The sequence below is a fragment of the Canis aureus genome, chromosome 8 (assembly GCF_053574225.1).
Source record: "Canis aureus isolate CA01 chromosome 8, VMU_Caureus_v.1.0, whole genome shotgun sequence".
In the NCBI taxonomy this organism is placed as follows: Eukaryota; Metazoa; Chordata; class Mammalia; order Carnivora; family Canidae; genus Canis; species Canis aureus.
In genome coordinates this window covers 41,181,778-41,199,092 of record NC_135618.1, presented here as the reverse complement: position 1 = coordinate 41,199,092, position 17,315 = coordinate 41,181,778, and the positions used below count along the sequence as shown (strand labels likewise).

The 17,315-nt window shown below is 44.5% G+C and overlaps 1 protein-coding gene across 6 annotated transcripts in view; it reads left to right on the top strand.

The window, feature by feature from the left end:
• Positions 1 to 17,315, top strand: part of GLYR1 (glyoxylate reductase 1 homolog) — a 35,540-nt gene that overhangs the window by 14,556 nt on the left and 3,669 nt on the right. For 2 of the 6 annotated variants that reach the window (XM_077906499.1, XM_077906496.1), the window contains 10 exons: positions 3,231 to 3,317; positions 4,204 to 4,260; positions 5,013 to 5,063; positions 5,157 to 5,230; positions 7,586 to 7,685; positions 12,357 to 12,449; positions 13,051 to 13,152; positions 13,747 to 13,909; positions 14,229 to 14,408; positions 14,715 to 14,839. In XM_077906499.1, the coding sequence (XP_077762625.1) occupies positions 3,231 to 3,317; positions 4,204 to 4,260; positions 5,013 to 5,063; positions 5,157 to 5,230; positions 7,586 to 7,685; positions 12,357 to 12,449; positions 13,051 to 13,152; positions 13,747 to 13,909; positions 14,229 to 14,408; positions 14,715 to 14,839 (1,032 nt within the window). Of the gene's footprint in view, positions 1 to 3,230; positions 3,318 to 4,203; positions 4,261 to 5,012; positions 5,064 to 5,156; positions 5,231 to 7,585; positions 7,686 to 12,338; positions 12,452 to 13,050; positions 13,153 to 13,746; positions 13,910 to 14,228; positions 14,409 to 14,714; positions 14,840 to 17,315 lie in introns of all 6 variants that reach the window. The other 4 variants (XM_077906498.1, XM_077906494.1, XM_077906497.1 and 1 more) reach the window with 3 other exon arrangements.

Genomic DNA, 17,315 nt, shown 5'->3' with positions numbered 1-17,315 from the left:
GTGTTAGGGAAGGTCCTTCTCACCGTCCAATGACCTGAGACAGAGTAGAGAGAGTGACTGGTGGTCAAGACAGCCCTGGCTGACAGCACAGAGAACCGCCAGCCAGAGGTAGAGAAGGTGGAGAAAACAGCCAGCCATGATGCAGGAAGAACTTCTCAGGGGGTGTGATCTAATTAGATCAAATTAAAAAAATAATAATAATAATAATTAGATCAAATTGAATTGATTTCCTGGGGATCCAGAGGCATCTGAACTGTTGGGTTTTATACTGCTCTCCAAATTCCTATTTTCTGTTTTCTAAAGCCATGGATCTCACCAACTCCTTTGCTGGCCCTGCAGAGAAATGACATCTTTTTGGAAAAAGTAAAGTGTACAGGAGAGATGAGGAGGAGGTCTGAGTCTGAACTGTGACTCCCTAACTTGCTGCAGCTATGTGATCTTGGCCAACTACCTTTGCCTTGGTTTCCTCATCTGATCATTGGGAATAATAGTGATACCTGTCTCTCAGGTTTGTTGTGAGAATTAAATGAGTAACAAGAGCAAAGCACCAAGAATGGTGTGCCTTGCACTACACATTTGATGAATGGCTTTACATTTGTCAGTGTCTGGCAGTAGCCTGTTGTGCAGTGAGAGCGTAGTGGTTTTAGTGTAACCTGAGGCCACCACCAGGCTTACTGCAGGGACTCTTCTCAAAGGCTCCCAGGGAAAAGCAGTTTGCCCTTGAGTCTGAATTATTAATCAGGGGATAGTAACATTTCTGCTGCTATTCTTGGAGTTAGGTCCCTAGCCAAGACCTCTACTTGCTGTTTACTTTAGCAGGGTCCTTTCTAGTCTCCTTGCTTGACCCAGTCTCTAGTGAAGGATTTGTCACCTGGAGAGGAAGGAGTGTGGCCAGTGGTACAGGGTGGACACAGCCATTTCAGCTCAAACAGTTGGTCTTTATTAAGTATATTCAGAGATGTAGGGAATCTGGGCTTGGAATTTTGTGCATCTTCTGATCTAATAGGTCCTATGGTCTAAAAAGTGTTGCTGCAGTAATTGTTGTTTGGCTGTCAAGCTTCTTTCTGAAACAGCAGTAGCCTAGGCTGATAACTGAGCAGAATCCTGGATGATTGCCATTCTGAGCCACAATCCCCTGTCCCGTGAGGATTAATGGAAAAGGCTGACCTTTTGACGCAGAGACGTTAGTTTCATGGGTACAGAGAAAGGCTGGGTTCATGGCTCAACTCCAGTGTGAGAGCTGTGCTCTCATCCTCTCTCAGGGGCTCTCATTTCCAAGTCCTGGGCTGAGAAAAACTACAGCTCTAGGCACACACCACCCTGACAGAACAGAGCCATCAGTCCTACGGCTGGTGGTACAGAGAGTGATGAGGTGAGGTGGGAGTCAAAGCCTTTTGTCAGTGCCAGATGGAAACTCAGTGCTTTCCATCTCACTCTGTTTCTGTCCTGGGGCCTTAAGCAGGTCACTAGAGCTATGCTGCCCCAGCTGCAGGGGACAGATACAAAACATGTCCATTTTGGCAGGACATTCTTTGGGACAGAACTGTACTAGGCCTCTGTTTCCCCAGAGCTCTTTATTCAGAAAATGTTGATTGAGCAGCTCCATCATAAGCCAGATGTCTAGAGATAAAGCAGCATGATAGAGAGGGCCTTCTCGTGTTCACTTATTTAGTAAATAGCAAACACCTAATAATCTGCACCAGGCATGGCTCCGAGCATGGAATATGGAATAAACAAAATTGTCAAGGGTCTTGCTTTCATAGAACTTACTTATAATAGCATCAGCATCATGTTCTAATGGGTCAGGGAAAGCACCAGATAAGGTGACATTTCTGCATATGAGCCATGCTGAAGTGAGCATGTGAACCAAGTAGATAACTGTTGGAAGAGCATTCCCAGTAGTGCAAAGGCACTGAGGCAGGGATAGGTTTGGTGTGTTTGGGGAATGGATGGAGGGCCATGGGGGTGCTGGCAAGTTGGAGACTGGTGACAGAGGAGAAAATATAATAGGACATGAATTTGGAGATTATTGTGGAGTAGGAGTTGTAGAACTTGTAGTGCCCTGTAGGCTATAATAATAAAGCCTTTAGCCTGACTGTGTGAGACAGGAAACCAGTTTTAGGCAGAGAAGTGGCATACTTCGCTCTGGCTGCTGTGTACAGTCTATAGACTGCAGGGTTCCAGAACGGAAGCAGGAGGATCCCTTTTGCTGTAGTCCAAGTGATAGCTGATGGCAGGAGCTTGGATGTTAGCAATGGGGTGGCAAGAAGGGGTTGCAGATCCCCAGTTGTAAAACCATAATCACTGTTAACAGATAAGAGGATGGTAAAATCAAGAAGGACCACAAAGATCTCAGCCCGGTAGAACTGAGCTGCTTTTCTAAGACTTCAAAGACCGTGGAAGGAGCCATTTGGGCAGGGAGATCCAGAGTTCAGTGGGGCGTGTCAGGATTCCCTTTAAATATCCAAGTAGAAATGTCTGGAGGGCCACCATGGCTGGAAGATCACACATGTGGAAAGGAAGTAAGAGGTAAACTTGGTGGAGGTGACCAGAACACAGCAAGTGTAAAGTTGAAGCAGCTCCCTGCCCAGGATGGGTGTGGACCAGGCTGTTGGTTAGGAAGCGCACCCCATTCCACTGAGTCCTGTCCTGGCATCAGCCTGGGGAGAGAAAGGGGCTCTTGGCTCCCAGCCACCCTGGGTTCGAGGTCTGGCTTTGTCACCTGGTAGCTAAAACGTTTGGCACATTTCCGCATTGGCACCATGTGGCTTTCTTAGTTTTTGTTTTGCTTTGTTTTGTTTTGTTTTTTGTTTGTTTGTTTTTTTGAGATTCCCTCTGAAGCCAGTACTATTTTCTTAATGTTCGCTTATGGCCATAAGGAATTTTTTTTTTTTTTTTGACTAGCTGACAATGCTGCATACCATAGTTGGACTTTCCAGAGACATTGGTCCTTGCGAAACTTGGGCACAAGAGGACAATTTGTTATTTCAAGAACAGAGAAGAAAGGCTTGCTCCCTATTGATGAGAATTTGCCTGGTTTTCCCCGATGAACAGTCAGAACTGTGCCTGGGGACTGATTCTGAGACTGTGGAGTTGCTAGGGGTTTTGTTTAAGGTAGAATGTAACTGAAGGAAGCAAAGCAGTGAAGAGGTGCTCCCCGATGTGGTGCAGGAAGACATCTGCTACTGAGCTGCCCTCAGTGTCCTGACAATCTGCCTTTCCCTCTGTAGGATCTCACCATCCCTGAGTCTAGTACCGTGAAGGGGGTGATGGCTGGACCGATGGCCGCGTTTAAATGGCAGCCGACTGTGAGCGAGGTAACAAGCTCTCCCACAGGCCAGGACAAGCCCAGCCTCCAAGCTGGTTTCCTGGCCTGTGTGAGGCTTTTCCTTTCCCCATTTATAAATTGCAAGACAGTACTGAGATGTTAGGGGGAGAAGTGCAAGTCTCCACCCTCGGGTGCTCACTGTCAAGTTCAATGTAACTTCTTCCAGATGCTTTGATACATCCCCTCACCCCCACTCAACCATCATTTATGATAAAGAATTATATACCCACATGGGGTTTCTACTGTTGGGAATAGGGTTGGTTTTCACAAATGTGGGATTGACCCACACATTTTTTTCACTTAATGCTATAGAGACAGCTTTCACTGTTTACACATGTAACTCTGTACCCCACGTGATTTCATCCTTGGATCAGATACCCCCGTCCCCTGCTGGACCTAATTGTGAAAGCCCTTGAAAGTCCTGCACTCGTTGCCCTGTGTTTCTGTTTATGGCAATCCTTCATGAGACAAGACACTCAAAGGTCTGGTACCAGACACAGTAGGCTAAAATCCTAAAATTAGGAGAGTCCTGAGGATTGATTTGGCTTCATCTGCTGGTTATCCAAAGGGATTGGTAAATGCTGTATTTTTAAAATACCGTTATGCCTCTTAAATATTTTCGTGAAGTGTTAGTGGAATAATTTACATGCCCACCTAAAAGAATTGTCTCCTCTTTTCCACCTGTAAACAGCTTCCTTGTAGCTGGAGCAGGGGTTGTTTATAAAAGGCTTGCACTATTGATGGGAAAGTGCTTCCAGGCATTTGTATAGTCAAGACCAGCTGCCAGGGGTGTTTCAGCCAGAGAGTGCAGTTATCAGGCAAGGTGACCTCTGGTGGAAGATAGGTTATTTTACTGAATCATTTTCTGGTTTCAGCCTGTGAAAGATGCAGATCCTCATTTCCATCATTTCCTGCTCAGCCAAACTGAGAAGGTGAGTTGGTCTTTGACATTCTTGGTCCTTCGTCAGGGGCTGGCCTGAGGGAAGAAGGTGGCTCCATGGAACCTTAACCTACGGGTCTGAAAACTTAGGCTTTACCTCTACCACTGCCCAGAGCAACTAGATAAAAAGTCACATGGAGACCCTCTCATGAATCAGGTGTTATTAAGGTTAAAAGTGAACCAAAGAAAGTATATAAGATTCAGCAGCTGTGTAGTTGAGATATTTGTAGTTGCCTTAAGAGTCCAGGGCAGAGAAGCCAGACCTTGTGAGCTATTGGCACTTGTGAGGTAGCCCATGCTGTTTGGTGAGATATATTCTCAGGCTTGTAGTACAAACAGTATCTATAAACCATCACGGTGTGAAGGGAAAGCTTCCCAGAGTATCTACAAGGCCCTAAGTTAGGCTGAACCTTGATAGGACCTGATAGCCTGTAGCTTTGAAGTTGAACAGACCTGGGTTCCAATCCTGCTTGCACTGACTAGCTTTTTAATTCTGAGGGTATGACTTCATAGGAATCTGATCCTTAATATCATCATTGGCAAAAGAATCTTGCAGAGTTGCATAGATACTTGAGAGGTAGTGTGTGTTACATTTCTGATGTGTCATCTGGAGTTGAATAAAGTCAAATGGCAAATAGGTTTTCAATGTTAATGCCACACTTTAGGCCTGATCTCTTAGGGAAATTCTAACAGAGACTAGTTAAGTGTTCAGTTTAATAAATGGTCTTTTTTCTCCTTTATTAGCCAGCTGTCTGTTACCAGGCAATCACAAAGAAGTTGAAAATATGTGAAGAGGTACGTAGGTTCCATGCTTCCCTGTTTTTTCTTTTCCACTGGGGCCCTTGCCATGGGCAGACTGACCTGATGAGTTGTGCTTCCTTTCCCTAGGAAACTGGGTCCACCTCCATCCAGGCAGCAGACAGCACGGCCGTGAATGGCAGCATCACACCCACAGACAAAAAGTAGGACCTTTGATAAAAAGGCTTCTTGTGGCTCTAGTTCTGTTAGGGAATAGGGGCTAACCCCAAGGGGTCTCTTTAAGAGTTGTATCCCAGCCATTGCTGGGACTGAATGGAAAGAAAGAGGGAAAGTTGTAATTTTTAATGAATTGCCTGAGAGTAATTTGACCTACAGTAGACCGAGGTCCTATAAGTACCTGGTGGGGTTGCCTTCAAAGCTCATTGGTGAGTCTTTGAGCAGGAGAACACTGAGTTTGGTGGTTCTCAGGCTCTCCCTTCCCTCGAGATCACCTGGAAGGCACCGACTGCTAGGCTCCATCCCCTGGAATTTCTTAGTAGGTCTCAGGTAGAGCCTGAGAGTTTGTATCTTGAACACCTTCTTGGATGTGCTGCTGCTGCCAGTCAAGAGACCACACTTTGAGAACCACTGGCTTAGGAGAACAGTGATGAAAACCCTGAGACTGGCTGTGGTGGGAGCAGACGGCGGCGGGTGAGAGGTGAATCACCATCATCCTGCCTTCCCTGGCTCTCCCTGCTGTGGCCACCCAGTCCTGCCCACGTACCTGCCAGCAGCTCTCTGCCCAGCCCAGGCAGGTGATTGAGCCTTGACTGTGGTCCCCAAAGCTTAGCTTGTGCCCGTGCACACCCCTGCCCTTACACTGTCAGTATTTGCAGTCCTATATCTGAAAGTTTTAACAAGGAACACTCTGAGTAAGGTGGCCAGGTCTGAATTTTCTATGCGTATCTCCCGAATGGTTCTTTCTCAGAATAAGAACAGTATGTCTTTTACTTTGTTCATATTTTCTGCTGATGAAATCCCTAATCTAGTTACTTTGGGCGAATAGCCCTGGATAGAGTGGAGAAGGCAGAGGCATGTTATATGCTAATGAAAGAGGAGATGAATGTCACCCACTGATTTAAGAAAGATTGTGTTGATTTTTAACAAAGACAAGGATGCGGCTGAAGGCAGAGTCCATTTCTCTCACCTAAGACCTTTGTTACCCCGTTAGTCAAGTCCTTTTATGATACGAATGTGAAGCCAACTATAAAATGAAGCAGCTGTATGGCCTGCTTGGTATCCTGGAGCACCAAGAAAAGAGAAGAAGTAATCTGCCATGATTCGAGTCGTAGGAAAAAGTTAAACTACCCAGATAGCTGTGAGTGACAAAGCTCCTGGGTTCTGAGCTTTGGCCGGAAACTTAAGAAGATGAGGGTGCCATTTGGTGAGGAAGGTGGTGGGTTCTATTTTCATCATTGGATTCAGGCTGGGACAGAGAGCATGTGAGAGTTCATATTCCAGCAGAGAAGAGGGTGATCTTTTCAGTATGAGAGCCAGTTTGCACAGGTGGCTATGAATATGACCCCAAGAGACCCGAGAATACGAAAAGGGTAACTCAGGTGAGGTGAAGGTGGACAAGCCGCAGAGAGGATCTGGAGCTGAGAGAAACCCAAGCCGAAAACCAGGACACCACATAATAAGAAATGAAGGAAGAGGCATTGGTTAGCTATATCACATGAAAGAAGCGGAGTGCAGGAACCAAAAAAGACCTTTGGGCAAGATAAAATCATCTGTAAAAGCATATAGAAATAGCAGTAGTAGCCATCAGCCCCCAAACTCTCAGCATTGCGGGAAGAAGCAGGCTACAGGAAGTGAAGGTAAACAGAACACGTGTCCTGGACCCTGAGTTCAGAACCCTGAACTCTAGTCTCCAAAGATGAGAAGCGGCCTACAGTTAGAAGGGCATGGTGGAGAACAGCAGACAGGCCAGTGGAGAGCAGTGACAGAGGTTCAGGAGAAGGCAGGAGAAGATGACTCCAGGCTTTGAAGAGGGTCAAGGCCCATCTCTGCTGACAACAGGAAGAACACAAAGGTAGTATCAGGTGTAGAGCTGGGAAGAATGAAGACTGTAGACTGTGATCCTGATTTCTACAGCTGGAGAAGTTGGCTGGCTCTGAACACATTGCTTCAGTTACTTGTCATGGATTCTGATGTGCTTTAAAGTGGCATCTGAAAGCTTGGCATTTGGGGCAACTGATCAGGAAACTGCTGCAGGAGCCAAAGACAAATGCCTCCTCTCTTGCTGTAATGGAATTATAGGCTCAGACGCTCAATCAAAGCAATAAGGGAACAAGTTGGAAAACTTACCCTAAACCATATGCGGCACACTGCTTTCTGTAGCAGGCAAAGGTTTAGAAAAGCCCTTTAAACTGAGGGACATTTCTAACCAGTGGCATAATGAGAAAAGGCACGATGTGCACACACTGCTGCTGGCTCTGCAGTGGTACTTTCAGCTGCCGACTGGAGTTTCTGGTGGATGAGGCCCCCACCCTGAACCCATCAGTATCTCTCTTTTTCAGGATAGGATTTTTGGGCCTTGGCCTCATGGGAAGTGGCATCGTCTCCAACTTACTAAAAATGGGTCACACAGTGACTGTCTGGAACCGGACTGCAGAAAAAGTAAGCATTCATGGTGGTGCTTGTCAGGCAGGGTGGGACGGAGCCTTAACCTTGGAGTTGGAGTGACTTAAGGATAGTAATCTTCCTGTTGTTTCTGCTCAGTGTTCTGCATGCATAGACTAGGAAGCCAAGTTCTTAGTTCAGGCAGGTAAAGGTATAGGTATATAAGCTTAGGATGTTTTATGTTTCTAAGATTTTATTTACTTATTTGACAGAGCACAAGCAGGGGAAGTGGCAGAAAGGAGGGAGAAGCAGGCTCCCCTCAGAGCAGGGAGCCCGATATGGGACTCAGTCCCAGGACCCTGGGATCATGACCTAAGCTGAAGGCAAATGCTTAATCAACTGAGCCACCCAGGTGCCCCAGGATGTTTGTTTTTTGTTTTTGTATTTCAACTTTTTATTTAAATTCTAGCTTAGTTAACATAGGTGGCAAAATTGGTTTCAGATGTAGAATTTAGCGATTCATCATTTATATATATTACCCAATGCTCAACACAAGAGTCCTCCTTAATACACATCACCCATTTAGCCCAACCCCTGCCCATTTTCCTCCATCAATTCTTAGTTTGTTCTCTATAGTTAAGAGTCTCTAAGCGTAGAATGTTGTTATAAAAAAATAAACACTTAAAAACATACAAAATGAAGTGAAAATTCCTCTTTCCCTGCCATTAACTGAGATAATAACTTACATTGGGTGTTTTTATCCTCCTTTTTTTCCTGGTGTATGCAAGTATATGTGTGTGTATATTAGTATTTCATCAACAGTGTGTAGAGATAGATTTGCTTCTCCCTTTTTAATGGCTGCAGTGTATCCTGTCATTGAGATTGCAGTAGAGCATTCCACAGTGATGGTGATGTCCAGCATCTGCACTGTCCAGGGTGTAGCCACTAGCCACATGTGGTCCTCAGCACTTGAATCATGACTAGTATAACTGAAGAATTGACTTCTTAATTTTATTTCACTGAAATGTAAATAGTCCCCCGTGGCTACTAGCAACCAGAGTGTTCAGGACAGGCTTAGAAATTCTTTTTTCAAAAAAAAAAAAAAAAGAAAGAAAGAAATTCTTTTTTCTTCCTTACTTTATTTATTTATTTTTTTACTTTGAAGTTCTTAACGTAATGTGGTGGTCCACCACTTCAAGGGTCTGTGCAGGGGATCCCTGGGTGGCGCAGCGGTTTAGCGCCTGCCTTTGGCCCGGGGCGTGATCCTGGAGACCCGGGATCGAATCCCACATCGGGCTCCTGGTGCTTGGAGCCTGCTTCTCCCTCTGCCTGTTTCTCTGCCTCTCTCTCTCTCTCTCTCTCTGTGTGACTATCATAAATAAATAAAAATTTAAAAAAAAAAAGGGTCTGTGCATGCCCTGAAATGGAACTCCAAGTCCTAACGTGCACCTTGTAAGGGAGAGAGGCCATGGCTCCTCCCATCAAGTTCCCATCACAGAAAAGGTGAAGCACAGCAGTCTGAGTACAAGAAACTAAAGCTCTATACTCACCAGGAGCACAGGAAGAGATTAAGGAAGGACCAGCCTGTTGGGGGGCAGGCATGGCTGAGCATGTGCTTATGAAGTGACTAGGTGAGCACCCCTTGTGCAGCTAGGTACAGCTGAAAGGAGAGTTGGTTGCTGAAGGAGGTGGCAGGGCTCATGGGTTTGAATTAACAGAAATGTCTTGGCAAGATAAAAAAAAAAAAATTTCATCCTAGTGAAACAAAGGTCTGTTTAAGAGTAATAACAGGGAATTGGTTGATGGGGAAAGGGCACTGAAGACTATGCTAAAGGGCTTGGGCTTCAGCTCCTGAGCATTGAGTACCTAAGGCAGGAGTGAGATCTCCGGTCCCATCAGCAGGATAGGTTGTGATTCAAGGCACAGTAACCAGGAAATACAGACATGTACAGTTGCAGAAGCTGGGAGAGTCAGGTTTCCCTTATAAGTATATTCCCCTTTGATAAAAGTGCCTCTGGTCAGCCTGTATCTTGATTGGAAATCCTATATGTTATATAAACATGGCCATTCTTTCCAAATTAATTTATGGGAAAGCAGAACAAAGCAATTATAAACCTGGGTTTGGAATCAGACCTAAATCCAAGTCACAGCTGTCTTGCTCACCCTCTCCAGCAAGACTGTTTACCTTCCTAAGCCTCAAGAGTTCTCATCTGTAAAATGATGACAGCAAAAACAAAGAGTTTAGAGGCATGTGGGTGGCGCAGTCGGTTAAGCGGCAACTCTTGGTTTCAGTTCAGGTCATGATCTCAGAATCCTGGGATCAAGCCCCACGTCTCTGTGCTCAACATGGAGTCTGCTTAGGACACTCTCTCCCTCTCCCTCTGCCCCTACTGCTCATGCTTGTTCGCTCGCTCTCTCAAATCTTTAAAAAAAAAAAAAAAAAAAGGCAAAAGATTAAATGAGGTGATGTACTTGGCACTGTGCTTATTAGCACATTTAGTAAATGTCATCTTTAAAAAGCCATGTAATGGGTGCCTGGGTGGCTCCATCAATAAAGCATCTGTTTATTGGTTTTGGCTCAGGTCATGATCTCATGGTCATGAGATTAAGCACCACGTCAGGCTCCATGCTGAACATAGACGTTGCTTAAGATTCTCTCTCCCTCTCCCTCTGCGAACCACCCCCTTCCACTCATTCACTCTGGCACTCTCTCAAGGAAAAAAACAAACATGTAATTCTTTGACAATCCCCATGTAATTTTTTTAGAGAATCTCAGTAGAAAATTATTCCCTGGTTCTTCTGGAATAGTAAATGGGAAACCCATTTGCACTTTTTCAAAAAAAAAAAAAAGTAATGAGATCTCTCCCAAGCAAAGTTTAAAACCTAAAAGGCTAAGGTGCACATGGACTATGATAAAGGCTCACACCCATTGAGTAGACTGGACAACTAGGACTTCCTCTGATAGAGGTGGCTCCCTGCAAATCAGTGAGATAGGAGAAAGATCAGTAAGTTATATTTAGGACAACTGATTAGAAATTCAAGGAAGGAAGGAAATCAATTAATCAATCAATCAATCGGGGATCCCTGGGTGGCTCAGCGGTTTAGCGCCTGCCTTTAGCCCAGGGCGCGATCCTGGAGTCCCAGGATCAAGTCCCACGTCAGGCTCCCGGCATGGAGCCTGATTCTCCCTCCTCCTGTGTCTCTGCCTCTCTCTCTCTCTCTCTCTCTCTCTCTCTATCACAAATAAATAAATCTTTTCAAAAAAAAGAAATTCAAGGAAATACTGATCTCACTTCCTACCACCTACTAAAATAAATTCCCATAGATTGAAAGGTACAAAACTGTAAGTGCTTATGGCACATGTAATAGGGAAAGGATGATATATTGATTTTATTAAACACATTGATAATTCCAAGGTTATAAAAAAATAATAAGCAAAGGTACTACATTTAATAGATTCAGTAATCAAGAGTAATCAAAATACATCAAATAAGATGATGTTGGTTTTGGCTGGTTAAATCATCAAGTAGGACAAAATTTTTATGTTTTTTATGGGTGCTTACTTGTTTTTAAATGATATACTCAGTGCTGGTGATTTGAGGCCTTGCTGATGATGATCATTATAAATTAATGCAGCTCCATTGGAAAGCTATCTGTCTACATTTATTTAGAGCTTTAAAACTAGGGATGCCTCAGTGGCTCAGTGGTTGAGCTTCTGCCTTTGGCTCAGGGTGTGATCCTGGGGTCTCAGGATCGAGTCCCTGCAGGGAGCCTGCTTCTCCTTCTGCCTATGTCTCTGCTTCTGTGTGTGTGTGTGTGTGTGTGTGTGTGTGTGTCTCATGAATAGATAAATAAAATCTTTTAAAAAAAAGAACTTTAAAACTGTTTGGAAACAGTTTTATTCTACTTTCAGAGACCTAAATTTAATACATAAAAGTACTATATGTGAAGTTATTTGTTGGAGTCATTTATAATTAAAAGCAAATAGATATCTAACTGCAAGAGAGCCATGAGGTAAATTCAGGTGTATATCAATGGAATATTATAAATATTATAAGTACTATATTAAACACAAACATTATAAACAATATTTGTGAAAGACTACTGTATGGGTGAATGTAAATCACACAATACCAAAGTCAGATACAAAATAGTAGGTTCACATTATTTTAATTACTTTTTTAAACACCCTGGAAAAGGAATTATACTGAAATATTAATGATGTTTTGTTATGAGATGTTCTGGGTAATTTTAATTCTCGAAGAAAATTTAATGCTTTTAGACCCCCAGAACCATGCTGGTAAGGAATGCCAGCTTCCCAGCCCCAGCCCCGCTTCCCCAGCACAGTGTAGATAGCCCAGAACACTGGGCAGGTTTTGCCACAGCCAAGAGAGCACAGAGGGCTGTGAACACATACTGTTTACATCCTGTTCTTTAAACAAGAAACCTTCAGCAGACACTTGTTTTGTGTTTACTGTGAAGTAGAACATCATTCTAGGCACCAGGTATGAAAAAACACAAGACGGTCCTTAAGGAGCCCCATTCACTTCCCTCAGAAAGTCGGACCACCAGCTCTGGTGTCCTGGCTCCTAGCCTCAGCCTCTGGCCTTGAGAGGCCAGCCAGGAGGACTGTGCAGGGTATCTCTGGCCTGGCTGGTATGTTTGTTGTGCACTGCCTACAGCTCACATTAGGATCTGTGACTTTTGCAGTGTGATTTGTTCATCCAGGAGGGGGCCCGCCTAGGAAGAACCCCCGCTGAAGTCGTTTCAACTTGTGACATCACCTTTGCCTGCGTGTCAGATCCAAAGGCAGCCAAGGACGTAAGGATCCCCTCCCTCCCCTCAGTGTCTCAGATTGTGGCCGGGAAAGCTGGCTGGCCTCCCCCCTTGTCCCCTGACCATGAGTGAGTGTCTATAGCATGTTGTATTTCCCATCTGGGCCATCCCCCATTGTGAAAGGTATTTGCATGAATTAAATACAGATGTCCTTTAATTCAGAATAAAGAATGAAAACAAACCCCCTGAGATCTATGCTGACCATCCCTGTGTACTCTTACTTGGTTCATGTGCGAAGATCCTAGGTTGAGCTGTGGCTATATTTGTATCTTTTAAAAGTTCAGGTACAATAGTCATCTTGTTAAACTGGCAACTGATTTGATCCAAGTAAATCTAAAGAAGCCTAAGAAAATACTGAGGTTTTAGTAAAAAGAAGCACACTTCTTTTTTTCAAAGATAAATGGGAACATACTAGAGGTATTATTCTCTTAAGCTTATTTACTTGCTATCCCCTTTCAGCCTTTATATTTAGCTCCTAATCAAGAAATGAGCCAAGAAAGCAACAAGATTCTGACCTTAGGTCTCAGGGGCCCCTGGGTGTCTGGCTGGGAGCCTGGGCTATTGCTTCTCCCTTGTGTCCCTACAGCTGGTGCTGGGCCCCAGTGGTGTGCTGCAAGGGATCCGCCCTGGGAAGTGCTACGTGGACATGTCAACAGTGGATGCTGACACAGTCACCGAGCTGGCCCAGGTAGTGGCCTCGTTCATGCTGGTCCTCCAGCATCCTTGCTGATTATGCCTGAGTGTAGGCAACTTGGTTACTCTAGAAACAAAGCCAGAAGGGGATGAGAAACCTGTAGCCTTGGGACTAGCCTCTCTTTACTCTGCTTTCAAAGCCACAGCTAGTCTGAACAGCCTTGAGAGCTACCCGGCTGGGCTGGACATCAGTTCCTGTATCTGCCAGCCCCACAGTGAGAAGCAGTCCAGACTGCTAGCAGGGCCTTTTTGGTTTAAGCAACCATCTACAGTTGACAATATGCTTCCCCCTGAGCTGCTGGACCCAGTGAGAAGGTAGTGACTTATGGCCCCCGAGTGTTCTAAGAGTGGCTGAAGTCGGGGAAGAGCAGTCTCTGGAGGAGGTGTGGTCCACAGGCCATTGGCATGGTCATGTTTGGTCATTGAAAGAAATCCCAAGTCAGTGGGAATCCATAGGGAGACCCCGCAACTCCGTGTACTGCATGTGATTCAGACATCTGTTTGGGGCCTCGCTGTGAAAGGCCAGGTGTTCCCACTTAGAATCCCTGTGACAAGCAAGGCCTTCAGAAACTATGACTTTCCTTTCCAGGTGATTGTGTCCAGGGGGGGGCGCTTTCTGGAAGCCCCAGTCTCAGGGAATCAGCAGCTGTCTAATGATGGGATGCTGGTGATCTTAGCAGCCGGAGACAGGGGCTTGTATGAGGACTGCAGCAGCTGCTTCCAGGCAATGGGGAAGACCTCCTTCTTTCTAGGTAACATGCCTGCCCACCTCTCGGGCCACTGCAGGCCTGGAGGCTGGGTGGGCCACATCCCCTCTAGACTGCACTGATGACAGCGTCAATCCCGCACGGCCTCTCTGCCTGGGGCCCCCGTGGGAAGGTTTCCTTTGACTTTGCACAGTCAGTGCCTGGAAGGAGGAAGAGCCCGAAGGGTCAGAGCCAGTTCTGTCAGGGGCAGGTGAATGGGGCCTCCCCTGGGTGTAGAGGTGGGTCCGAGCAGGGATGAGGGTGGGCAGAAAGTCCCTGCCCTCAGAATTCTTGGGAAGTGACCATGATTCTCTACTCTGGCCAGGTGAGGTTGGCAACGCAGCCAAGATGATGCTGATCGTGAACATGGTACAGGGAAGCTTCATGGCCACCATTGCTGAAGGGTTAACCCTGGCCCAAGTGACAGGCCAGTCCCAGCAGACACTCTTGGACATCCTCAATCAGGGACAGTTGGCCAGCATTTTCCTGGACCAGAAGTGCCAAAGTGAGTTGCCTTTCGCCTCTCTTCTTGCATTTAAGTTGTGATTAGAACTGTGAAACTGGGTCAGGTAGCTGTCACAGAGCATTCTCTTCTTCAAGGGTTCACTGGGTATTCACTGGGCTAATCAGCCCATGCCCTCTGTCAGAAGGGGTCCAGAGACATGGTGGGTGGGATTTGGGGCCACTGGCTGGGAACCAGTCTCTTCAGTGTCCAGAAGGGAAGAAATGCTAGTTATTGAGCCCTGACAGTATAGCAGATAGTTTCTTAGAGTTCATTTAATTCTTTTGATATGTGGCTTTCCCTCTTTAGATATCCTGCAAGGGAACTTTAAGCCTGATTTCTACCTGAAGTATATTCAGAAGGATCTCCGCTTAGCCATTGCCCTGGGAGATGCTGTCAACCATCCTACTCCTATGGCAGCTGCAGCCAATGAGGTAACTATAAGAGGCCGGGCACCATCTGGCAGCCTTCCCTTTGCTTTTACTATTCCTCCCCTCTTTGCTTTGTGTCTCACCCTTTGAGGTGGAAGCTCAGGTCATTGATTCTAGACAGAAGCATTTAAAAGCATCTATTTCCTTCTGAGCCATGCTTACTTCCCTTGTGATTTCTTTGACCTGTGGCTTAAAAGTGTGTCAGGGAATTGGAGTTGCCCTACCAATCTAATGGTTATTGATTACTAATGTATCTCTGTTGTGGTTAAAAAACATATCCTGGGAGTGCCTGGATAGCTCAGTCAGTGAAGTGTCTACCTTGGACTTGGGTCATGATCACAGGGTTCTGGGATCAAGACCTGAGTTGGGCTCCCTGCTCAGTGGGGAGCCTGCTTCTCCCTCTTCCTCTGCCTGATATTCATGCTTGCTCTCTCTAATGCACGCTCTTCTCTCTTGAGTAAATAAAATATTTTCTTCTTTAACTTTTAAAAATAAAAGTAAATAAAAAACATCCTGTGTGAGATTTTTAACTCTAAATTTATTCGGACTTTCGTTGTGGCCCAGCAGCTGGTCTGTCTTGGTGGATGTGCCATGTGCACTTTGGAAGATTCTGTTCTGCAGTTATTGGGTGCTGTGTTCTGCAGATACCAGTTAGGTCAAGATTGGTAATGTTTTCTCAGATCATCTTTACTGGCCTTTTTCTCTGGTTCTTTCAGTTGCTGAAAGAGGGATACTAAAATCTCCAGCTTTGATTATCTCATGTCTGTTTTTCCTTTTAATTCTATTATCTTTGAAACTCATATGATTGGGTCCTTAGCCATATGTGATGGTCATGTCTTCCTGATAAATTTACCCTTTTATTATTATGAAATATCCCTCCTAATCTTTGTCTTGAAGCCTATTGCCTGGTTTTACAAGAGCTGCTCCTGTTTCCATGGTATATCTTTTTCCAGTCGTTTACTTTCAACTGTGTCTTTAAATTGTGTCTTTCCTATAGTCTGTCATTGGGGTTGCATTTTTATCCATTCTGACAGTATCTGCCTGTTAATTGGAGTGTTTGGTCATTATTATCGTTTGAGTGGCAACAAAATGCCTACATACACTTTTTTAAAACAGTTGGGTTTTGGTGGGGAGAAGTTAATTTGTTTTAATAAGTGTATTTAAGTAATCTGTACACATGACATGGGGCTTGAACTCATGACCCTGAGATCAAGAGTTGCATGTGTAATCTATGGACTGAGCCAGTCAGGGGCAAAACAGTTGTTTAGAAGATCAGGTTTCTCAGCCTGATAGAAGGGTAGCCTTAAAAAAACAGAGCAACAGTGGTTGGGTGCCTGCCTTTGGCTCAGGGCGTGATCCTGGAGTCCCAGGATCGGGTCCCATGTCGGGCTCCCGGCATGGAGCCTGCTTCTCCCTCTGCCTGTGTCTCTACCTCTCTGTCTCTCTATGTCTTTCATGAATAAATAAATTTTAAAAATTAAAAAAAAAAAAAAAGAGCAATACTTCTTTACTGTAGAGTTAAAATAAAAACCATACATATTTTGTGTAAAACACATATACAAAATACATAAATTCATTTATTTTAGAGGCTGTATCTTCCAACAACTGTAAGAGGATAAACATTTTCTTTTTCTTTTCTTTTTTTTTTTTTTTTTTTTTTTTTTTAGGATAAACATTTTCATTCAAGTTAAATAGAAGTCTCAAATGGCTTGTTCCAACTAAGAAGTAAAACCACAGTTCTGCTCTTTTCAGACCTGACTTTTCATGGTGTATAATCTCCTGTCCCTTCCTTGTCTGCAGAGAACTTAACTTCACTTTTTCAGATTGCAGTATAGTTTCAGGATCCTCCTGTTGGTTTTGCCATGGATTCTGTCTTAGCAGTGGACTTCTGTGTATTTTGTATATAAATTTTTTGTTTATTGTCTTTAACTGAAGTTACTTCTGAAGGGTTCTATGCATGTGACTTGTGTTGGCAGCTTTCTCTGTGAGGTGATTTCTAACTTGGCTCTGCCCTGACTCTACAGGATTTGTTGGCTTGAAAACAGACATTTTGGTTAATTTCTCAGTGGAGCGTGGTGCTTTCTGGCCATTTGGAGGATGTGAATTTAGGCTCCTCGTTGGAGTTCAGTGTTCAGGATCTTATGGTTAACTAGTCCAACGACGTTTAGTCTTTGTCTTAAAGTCTATTGATGTGTGATTGGATTTGGAGCTACTGTTTTATCATTTGATTGCTGTTTGTCCCTTCTGGCTTTTGTCTGTCCCTCTTTTTCTATTGTCTTTTGGATGATTTGAATATTTTTTAGCATTTCATTTTATCTATTGTCTTTTTAATAATGCATTGTTTCTCTTTTACCTTTGCTCTGTGGATTGCAATGTGCAAGGATATGCAGTATCCTTAACTCACAGCTTGCTTAGAGTTAATATTATACCTCGTCACATAAAACATAGATCCATTTCCTTCTCCCAGCCTCCCTCCCCC